Below are 7,583 nucleotides of genomic sequence, written 5' to 3'. Positions count from 1 at the left end.
TCTGAGCTCTTCAGGCGGTTCCTTTGACCTCATGATTCTCATTTGTTCTGACATGCACTGTGAGCTGTAAGGTCTTGTATAGACAGGTGTGTGGCTTTCCTAATCAAGTTCAATCAGTATAATCAAACACAGCTGGACTCGAATGAAGGTGTAGAACCATCTCAAGGCTGATCAGAAGAAATGGACAGCCCCTGAGTTAAATATATGAGTGTCACAGCAAAGGGTCTGAATACTTAGGACCATGTGATATTTCAGTTTTTCTTTTTTAATAAATCTGCAAAAATGTCAACAATTCTGTGTTTTTCTGTCAATATGGGGTGCTGTGTGTACATTAATGAGGAAAAAAAATTAACTTAAATTATTTTAGCAAATGGCTGCAATATAACAAAGAGTGAACAATTTAAGGGGGTCTGAATACTTTCCGTACCCACTGTATATATATACTGCATGTATAGACACATTACTTTATATATAACATATTTCAAAAAGTGCGTTTTTTTCCTAAAATGTGTCTATATCATAGTTTAAAAGTATGCAATTTTTTTATAAATTTTTATTTCAGTTTTACTTTGTTTTTTTTAGTACATCATATTAAACTAAATGAAAATGAGAAATGTAGAAACAATAAAATAAGCTTAAGTGTGTTACAATATTTTATTTTAGTTGAAGTTTATTTTATTTCTAGTAACGAAAATGTAAAATGTTTTTTTTAATGATTTTGGTAGTTTTAGTTATTATAATAACCCTGAGATATAAATATTGTGTATTTATTGTGTATTTATTTACATTTTCGTTTCTAGAAATATAATAAGCTTCAACTAAAATTATTAAATTATTTAACTTAAGTTGTATTATATATGATATAATAATAATACTAATATTATAAATATAGTCATAGTATATAAAATAGTACTAAAAGCAGCATTGGAATGTCTAGGGACTTCACTTATATTTTTATCAGTTTTATTTTACATTTGATTACCTTTGTATTTTTCTTAATTTCCCAATGCTTACATTAATATTTAATATTGTTAGTATCAAATATTAAAGTAAGCATTGAGAAATTAGATACCTTTAAAAATTTTAATTTTATGAATTCTTTGATTCTCTGCTTAAAAAAACAAACAAATGGATGTTAGGATATGCTTTTATATGCTTGATCAAAAGTAATACTTTTCCTACAAGAAAAAAAGAAAGTATATATTTAAGTAAAGTATTTCTGAAACTGCTATCATAGTAATCCGACACACGTGTGTGTGTGCGTGCGTGTGTGAGAGTGTGGGCGTGTGTGTGTATGTGTGTGTGCGTGTGTGAGTGCGTGTGTGTGAGTGCGTGTGTGTGTGTGAGTGCATGTGTGAGTGTGTGCACGTGTGTGTATGAGTGTGAGTGTGTGCGAGTTTGTGTGTGTGTGTGTGTGTGTGTGGGAGAGAGAGAGAGAGAGAGTGTGTGTGTTGTGTGTGCACCTGTGTGGCCTTTTCCAGCTCCACCCGGGTCAGTGAAATGGTTCTCTGTGTGTCTGATAACTGTGACTGCAGACGGCGGTTCTCCCTGGACATCTCCTCGAACAACTGAAACACACACACGGATACAGACATAAAACACACACACACACACACACACACACACACACACACACACACACACACCTCCTGCCAACACAATCAACCAAACCACAAACCCCTGCTGACCTTCTTAAAGTCCCTGGACTCTGATCCCCTCGTGAGAATACAGTCATTCAAGACCAAATCAGACCTGAGAGGAAGGAAAAACCGAGAGAGAATGAGAAGGACTCAGACGTCACCAAACTAAGTGAAAGGTCAAAGGTCAGACTTGTACCTGCTGCTCGTGTGTCTGTCTGTCTGCATGAGGAAAACAAAATATTTCACGTCAGCAAGAAACCATAAACACATGCAAAAACTTAAAGGGGTCATAATGATGCGATTTCAATTTTTACTTTCTCTGTGGAGTGTTACAACCTCTTGGTACATAAAGAAGATCTGTAAAGTTGCTAAGACTAAAGTCTCAAATACAAATAGATATTCTTTATAAAAGTTAAGAGTTAACCACGCCTACCTAAAACGGCTCGTTCTAACACGCCCCCACATACCTACGTCACGATGTGGGAAGATTTTCATAACGCCGCCCAAATGTTCACGCAAAGAAAGAAGGCATAACTTTTATTCTCACTGTAGTATTGTTGCAGCCGCCGCCATGAAGACGCTGTGTGCTTCGTTGTGAAAGCGAAACTACTTTGTTTGGTCTTCCAAAAGAGGACGATATCCGCTTCGTCATGCCTAGAGCTGATCCGTGCTGGTCGCTGAGGAAATACATCAACTTTCACTGTGGACAAAGCGGAGTCCAGCCCCCTTCAGCTCACTCTATCCCGGCCTCAGTGCACGCTAGGCCGCTGTGCTTTTCGTTGCCAATGATGATTCAAACGCGAGTTTTGGGCAGTGTAGAGTAGTTGTTGTTTGTCATTTCTCCGATCACAAATGCAGACAGAGTTTTATGTTTACGCGGCGCGATGCAACGCAACATGTAAAAAGACAGTATAAGTCATTATAATCAGTAATTATGTCCTCACTGGATGCAACAAATGCCTCGTTTATAATGGGTTTTAATGTTGTCTCGTCGCTCCGGCCGGGACACGGCATCACAGTATGTGAGGGGCGTAATATTTACGTCTCACGCTTGAGGTATTCGGCCAATCACAACGCATTGGATAGCTGACCAATCAGAGCACACCTCGCTTTTTCAGACCAATGAGCTTTGTAAAAATCGACACGTTTCAGAAAGGCGGGGCATAGAGGAGAAACAATAATGTACAGTATGTGGAAAATAATGTGCTTTTTAACTTTAAACCGCATAAACACATTTCATTACACCAAATAATGTTCTTTTTAGCAGCATCATATGACCCCTTTAACAAATTACACTAATCAGACTAAATTATATGCAAATAATTAAAAACATTAAAGACACATTTTGACATTAAAAATATCTATTTTTTAAAATGTATTGTATTATATACATAATTATCACATATAATTTAATATATAAAATAATAATATATATTTTAATACATTTACAATTCTTATACAGTAATATTGAAATATTACATAATTATATCATATTATATTGCTATTGTAATATGTGCTATTACGGCCAATCAGTAAAAAAAAAAAAAAAGATATATATATGTATGGATGGATGTGGGATCAGTAAGATTTTTAATGTTTTTTAAATGGAGTCTCTTGTGCTCATCAAGGCTGTATTTATTTGATCAAAAATACAGAAAAAAAAAGTAATATTGTGAGATGATATTTCAATTTCTTATATTGGTTTTCTGTTATAAAATATATTGTAAAATGTAATTTATTTCTGTGATCAAAGCGGAATTTTCAGCAACATAACTCCAGTCTTCAGTGTCACATGATCCTTCAGAAATCATTCTGATATGTTGATTTATTATCAGTTTTTTTTTAACTGTGATACTTTTTTCTGGATTCTTATATGAATAAAAGTTAAAAAGAACAGTATTTATTTAAAACTCCAAACATTTGAATAAATGCTGTTTTTTTATTTTACTTTATATTCATAAACGAATCCTGAGAAAAGTATCACAGTTTCCAAAAAACACGAAGCAGCACAACAGTTTTAACACTGATAATAAATCAGCATATTAGAATGATTTCTGAAGGATCATGTGACACTGAAGACTGGAGTAATGATGCTGAAAATTCAGCTTTGATCACAGGAATACATTATATTTTAAAGTATATTAAAATAGAAACTGTTATTTTAAATTGCAATAATATTTCACAAAATAACAGTTTTTTTCTGTATTTTTGATCAAATAAATGCAGCCTTGATGAGCAGAAGAAACTTTGATAAAAAAATATAAAAAATCTTACTGATCCCAAAGTTTTGTACGGCAGTGTGTGTGTGTGTGTGTGTATATATATATATATATATATATACACACATGTATACATACATATATATACACACACACACATGTATACATACATATATATATATATATATATATATACATACATATACGTGTGTGTGTGTGTAAATAATATTAAATAACAATTAAAATAATAATTTATATTTATTATTATTATTAATACATTTAATAATAATTAAAATAATAATTTTATAATTGCATTAAATATCTAATGTATATACACTAGTAAACATTTACATTTAAAATAAATAGTTAAAATGTTAACGTAATGTAAATATATATATATATATTCCCTCAAAGTCCTATCACTGTCAATCAATTAAAAAGTGCATGCTGATCGGTCAGACCTGTGGGTCCCGCCCACTGCTACTCTCCTCCTCTCCACTGGGGTCGTTGTCATCGCTCTGAAAACACAAAAGTAAATGTTTAAATGCAGGCTGTATTTCTGAGCTCCTGCTTCAATCACGAGTCCTCGTCTTCCTCACCTCTCCTGTTTTCCCTCTCCTCCGAGCTCTGGCTCTCCTGCGCTCCCTCGCTCGCTCCTCGCTGTCTGCATCTGACACACAATGCAGAAACAGTGTTACAGACAATGACACAACTAAACACTTCAGTGCAGTATCATGACTTCCAGTGATAAGGGTCAAAGGTGAAAGGTCACCCTGTCTGTCAGGACGTGGAGCACCAGGAGGGTGTGTGAGTCCCAGCAAATCTGACTTCTGCAGGTTAGCAATACGAGACCGCCAGCTCACTTCCTGCGCAAAAATAAATAAATATATTACTGTTCATTTAACATAAATAAATGTAAATAATAATGATTAATAATATATATTGCATGTATAAATGTTGATATATAAATATACATAAATTATGTATTTTGCAAATAAGTAAACATTATTAATTATATATATATATATATATATATATATATATATATATATATATATATATATATATATATATATATGCTCAATTTGGTTTAAGTCAGGGCTCTGGCTGGGCCATTCAAGAACAGTCACAGAGTTGTTGTGAAGCCACTCCTTCGTTATTTTAGCTGTGTGCTTAGGGTCATTGTCTTGTTGGAAGGTAAACCTTCGGCCCAGTCTGAGGTCCTGAGCAGTCTGGAGAAGGTTTTCGTCCAGGATATCCCTGTACTTGGCTGCATTCATCTTTCCCTCGATTGCAACCAGTTGTCCTGTCCCTGCAGCTGAAAAACACCCCCACAGCATGATGCTGCCACCACCATGCTTCACTGTTGGGACTGTATTGGACAGGTGATGAGCAGTGCCTGGTTTTCTCCATACATACCGCTTAGAATTAAGGCCAAAAAGTTCTATCTTGGCCTCATCCGACCAGAGAATCTTATTTCTCACCATCTTGGAGTCCTTCAGGTGTTTTTTCATGTGTCTTGCACTGAGGAGAGGCTTCCGTCGGGCCACTCTGCCATAAAGCCCCGACTGGTGGAGGGCTGCAGTGATGGTTGACTTTCTACAACTTTCTCCCATCTCCCGACTGCATCTCTGGAGCTCAGCCACAGTGATCTTTGGGTTCTTCTTTACCTCTCTCACCAAGGCTCTTCTCCCCCGATAGCTCGGTTTGGCCGGACGGCCAGCTCTAGGAGGGGTTCTGGTCGTCCCAAACGTCTTCCATTTAAGGATTATGGAGGCCACTGTGCTCTTGGGAACCTTAAGTGCAGCAGAATTTTTTTTGTAACCTTGGCCAGATCTGTGCTTTGCCACAATTCTGTCTCTGAGCTCTTCAGGCAGTTCCTTTGACCTCATGATTCTCATTTGCTCTGCCATGCACTGTGAGCTGTAAGGTCTTATATAGACAGGTGTGTGGCTTTCCTAATCAAGTCCAATCAGTATAATCAAATCAAACACAGCTGGACTCAAATGGTAGAACCATCTCAAGGATGATCAGAAGAAATGGACAGCACCTGAGTTAAATATATGAGTGTCACAGCAAAGGGTCTGAATACTTAGGACCATGTGATATTTCAGTTTTTCTTTTTTAATAAATCTGCAAAAATGTCAACAATTCTGTGTTTTTCTGTCAATATGGGGTGCTGTGTGTACATTAATGAGGAAAAAAATTAACTTACATGATTTTAGCAAATGGCTGCAATATAACAGAGTGAAAAATTTAAGGGGGTCTGAATACTTTCCGTACCCACTGTATATATATATATAAATATAGAGAGAGAGATTTTTTTTTTTTGTCCCCCCCACACAAAATATATGCATATATTTACACACAAACACACAGGTAATAACTGTTTCCAAACAGGTTTCTCAAGGTTTCATTCTCTTCCTCTGCTATTTTTCAGACATCAATTCAGTTGTTTAGTTTTAGAAAGTCAATTACATAAAAAAACCACATGCTTGACCTTTAACCTTTACATTTCTGACTGGTTTATCTCTCCGAGTGCAGAACAAATGCAGATATTTGGATTAAACTAAACCTTTCTCACCCCTTCCTCTCCCTTCTTTTGCTTCCCTTCTTTCTCCTCCTCTTCTTTCTTCTGCTCCTTCCCCTTGTTTTCCGTCTTCATTGTCTTCTCCGCTTCCTGCAGGTCTGTGAGAGTAACACCCTGAAGAGCAAATACAACGGTCACACGGAGATGTCTGGACTCCAGCTGCGCACAAACGCAAAACCGCTCTACACACGTTTGCCCTGTGTTAAGGTCAGAGCTCAGGATTAAAGGTCATACAGCCTTAGACGCACCGCCCACTGACTGTTTAATGCATATTCCACATGAAAATCCCCCAGCACTTCTGAGAACGCACCAATCGCTGGATCTATCATTGTGATATCACTGGTTTCTGATTTACCTGTCAATAAATGTTACATAAAAACAAACAGAGTTGTGATTTGGTTGATTTGCCAATCTTGGTCAATTTTCCAGTCAAAATGGGTGTTTAAATGAGAAAAGCAGTGTTACTTTATTATTGATACACTACTATACAATTTATTAATTTTTAAATTTTTTTTTTTTTTACATATTTTCAAAAATAACAGTATATAATAGTTTTAGTAATTACTGCATGCGAGTTAATATTTTCCTTTTTTTTCAATATTTCTATTTCAGTTAGTTAATATTATTAATTATGAATATTTAGCCAAAGTAATATTTTTTTATTTTTAAAATACGTTTTTATTTTTATTTCAATCAGTGAAAATAATTTTTAAGAGTCACAAGGCCAGACTGACCTGCGTGGAGCGTCTGGACTGACGAGCATGTCTGGATCGGGCTTTTCTCTGAGCTTCTGCTTCCTCGTCACGCACTGGAGTCAGATAGGACCTACACACACACACACACACACACACACACACACACACATAAACGCAAACTTCAGCCAATGAAAACAATGAAAACACAGCTAAAACTAGCTGTAGAAAAACTGGTGTAGATGGGTTAAACAACCAGCTGCTGGACCTTGATCAAGCTATTTAGAGCTGGTAGACCATCTTGTACCAACAATAAACTGATTATTAAATATTATAATATAAATAAAATGTATTATTATATTACATATATATATATATATATATATATATATATATATATATATATGTGACCCTGGAGCACAAAACCAGTCTTAAGTCTCTG

The 7,583-nt window shown here is 35.6% G+C and overlaps 1 protein-coding gene across 1 annotated transcript in view; it reads right to left on the bottom strand.

Moving 5' to 3' along the window:
- LOC107551438 (protein phosphatase 1 regulatory subunit 12A-like) overlaps positions 1 to 7,583 on the bottom strand; it is a 28,558-nt gene that overhangs the window by 5,601 nt on the left and 15,374 nt on the right. The window contains exons 12-19 of the mRNA XM_016233039.1: positions 7,184 to 7,274; positions 6,444 to 6,563; positions 4,632 to 4,725; positions 4,459 to 4,529; positions 4,321 to 4,377; positions 1,837 to 1,859; positions 1,689 to 1,752; positions 1,464 to 1,568 (exon numbers count right to left, since the gene is read on the bottom strand). Coding sequence (XP_016088525.1) covers positions 1,464 to 1,568; positions 1,689 to 1,752; positions 1,837 to 1,859; positions 4,321 to 4,377; positions 4,459 to 4,529; positions 4,632 to 4,725; positions 6,444 to 6,563; positions 7,184 to 7,274 — 625 coding nt within the window. The remainder of the gene's footprint in view (positions 1 to 1,463; positions 1,569 to 1,688; positions 1,753 to 1,836; positions 1,860 to 4,320; positions 4,378 to 4,458; positions 4,530 to 4,631; positions 4,726 to 6,443; positions 6,564 to 7,183; positions 7,275 to 7,583) is intronic.

This window comes from Sinocyclocheilus grahami, unplaced genomic scaffold (genome assembly GCF_001515645.1).
Source record: "Sinocyclocheilus grahami isolate Dianchi unplaced genomic scaffold, SAMN03320097.WGS_v1.1 scaffold423.1, whole genome shotgun sequence".
Classification (NCBI taxonomy): domain Eukaryota; kingdom Metazoa; phylum Chordata; class Actinopteri; order Cypriniformes; family Cyprinidae; genus Sinocyclocheilus; species Sinocyclocheilus grahami.
This window is presented reverse-complemented; position numbering and strand designations above follow the sequence as displayed.